The following is a 1110-nucleotide window of genomic DNA, read 5'->3' as shown; positions in this document are numbered from 1 at the left end:
TAAATGGTGACGGGAATCTCATAGTCACGGTGTACATTGAAACTGTGGAGATTCACCAGCGTCACTGCTTTAGCTGACTTTGCAACAAAAGTTCCCTGACGGAGAGATTTTTGGTGCTGACGCACAAGACGGAACGCGAACTGCGCAGAAAATGGCTGACTTTGTAATGAGCGAAGAATGGAAGTCAAAGAGATGTTCATATCCAAAACGAAAGGCCCATTCGCCCAGAATGAATGGGTCTCGAAAGCGGCTGGGGCTTGGTGAAGAGATTTTTCGCAGTTGTAAGGGCGCGAGTGGACAAGAGCTTCGTCAAAAGTACGAACTGAACAGTCGCGGGTGTGCTAACGAACTGGGTATGGGAGTCCCATGCGATCATCACAGTGACGTACTTCGGTTACTGGACAGTCCTTTGACGACGCCATGTTTGAGGTGATTGGGCTGGGGTGCACAACTCTATGAGCAACGGGACTTTTGGGGTCGGTCCAGGGAATCGGCCAATGTATAAAAAGCAACTGTAATGTCGGATGTATTGTTTGGACCGGATGGGGATCCCTTCTGGGTAAAGCACAGACCAGATGGATTGAACAACCACACAGGGCGTCCGAATAGGGTGTAGCCAAAAATCGAAGCTTGAGAAGAAGGGAGAATGGGATGGAATCAGTAAGGCCTGATTGGTTTTAGGAGTTATCGGATGGGAATAGAGGAAAACAACGTTTACCACAGTTAGGGTGGTGACAGCAAGTGATTAAATGAGACAGGACAGGAATGGACGTGCACTTAAAAGCCTGGAGATCAATGAGATGCTGTATAAGCTAGTATCGTACCAGAGATAGAAAGAATCATTATAAGTCGATGGGCACGTGATGTGGTAAGTGAAACCAATACAAGAGCTAACGTGCGTAGAACTTACGAACGACTGACTAGATTGCGTGAGGGTTGTTCCAAGCGTTGGCAGTGTGAAACCGGTGAGTCTACAGTTTTGCTTTACACCATGGTTCTCAGATTCCAGGCTCCATTTATCCGCATTATTAATCGTCTACTTCAGCATCCTCGATTACGCTTTCCGTGATACCGTCTATAACATCAACAGTCCAAGGCTACTAAACCTCA

General features: G+C 47.0%; 1 protein-coding gene across 1 annotated transcript in view; it reads left to right on the top strand.

Annotated features, from left to right (window-relative positions):
• Positions 1-517: 517 nt before the first annotated feature.
• Positions 518-1110, top strand: part of T265_09647 (hypothetical protein) — a gene marked incomplete at both ends in the record, with an annotated part of 3900 nt that continues 3307 nt past the window's right edge. Inside the window, one exon of the mRNA XM_009175787.1 lies at positions 518-559. Within this exon, the coding sequence (XP_009174051.1) occupies positions 518-559 (42 nt within the window). The remainder of the gene's footprint in view (positions 560-1110) is intronic.

The sequence above is a fragment of the Opisthorchis viverrini genome, assembly GCF_000715545.1.
Source record: "Opisthorchis viverrini unplaced genomic scaffold opera_v5_298, whole genome shotgun sequence".
Taxonomy (NCBI): domain Eukaryota; kingdom Metazoa; phylum Platyhelminthes; class Trematoda; order Opisthorchiida; family Opisthorchiidae; genus Opisthorchis; species Opisthorchis viverrini.
The sequence above is the reverse complement of the archived record's forward strand: the minus strand, read 5'-3'. Positions and strand labels throughout refer to the sequence as shown.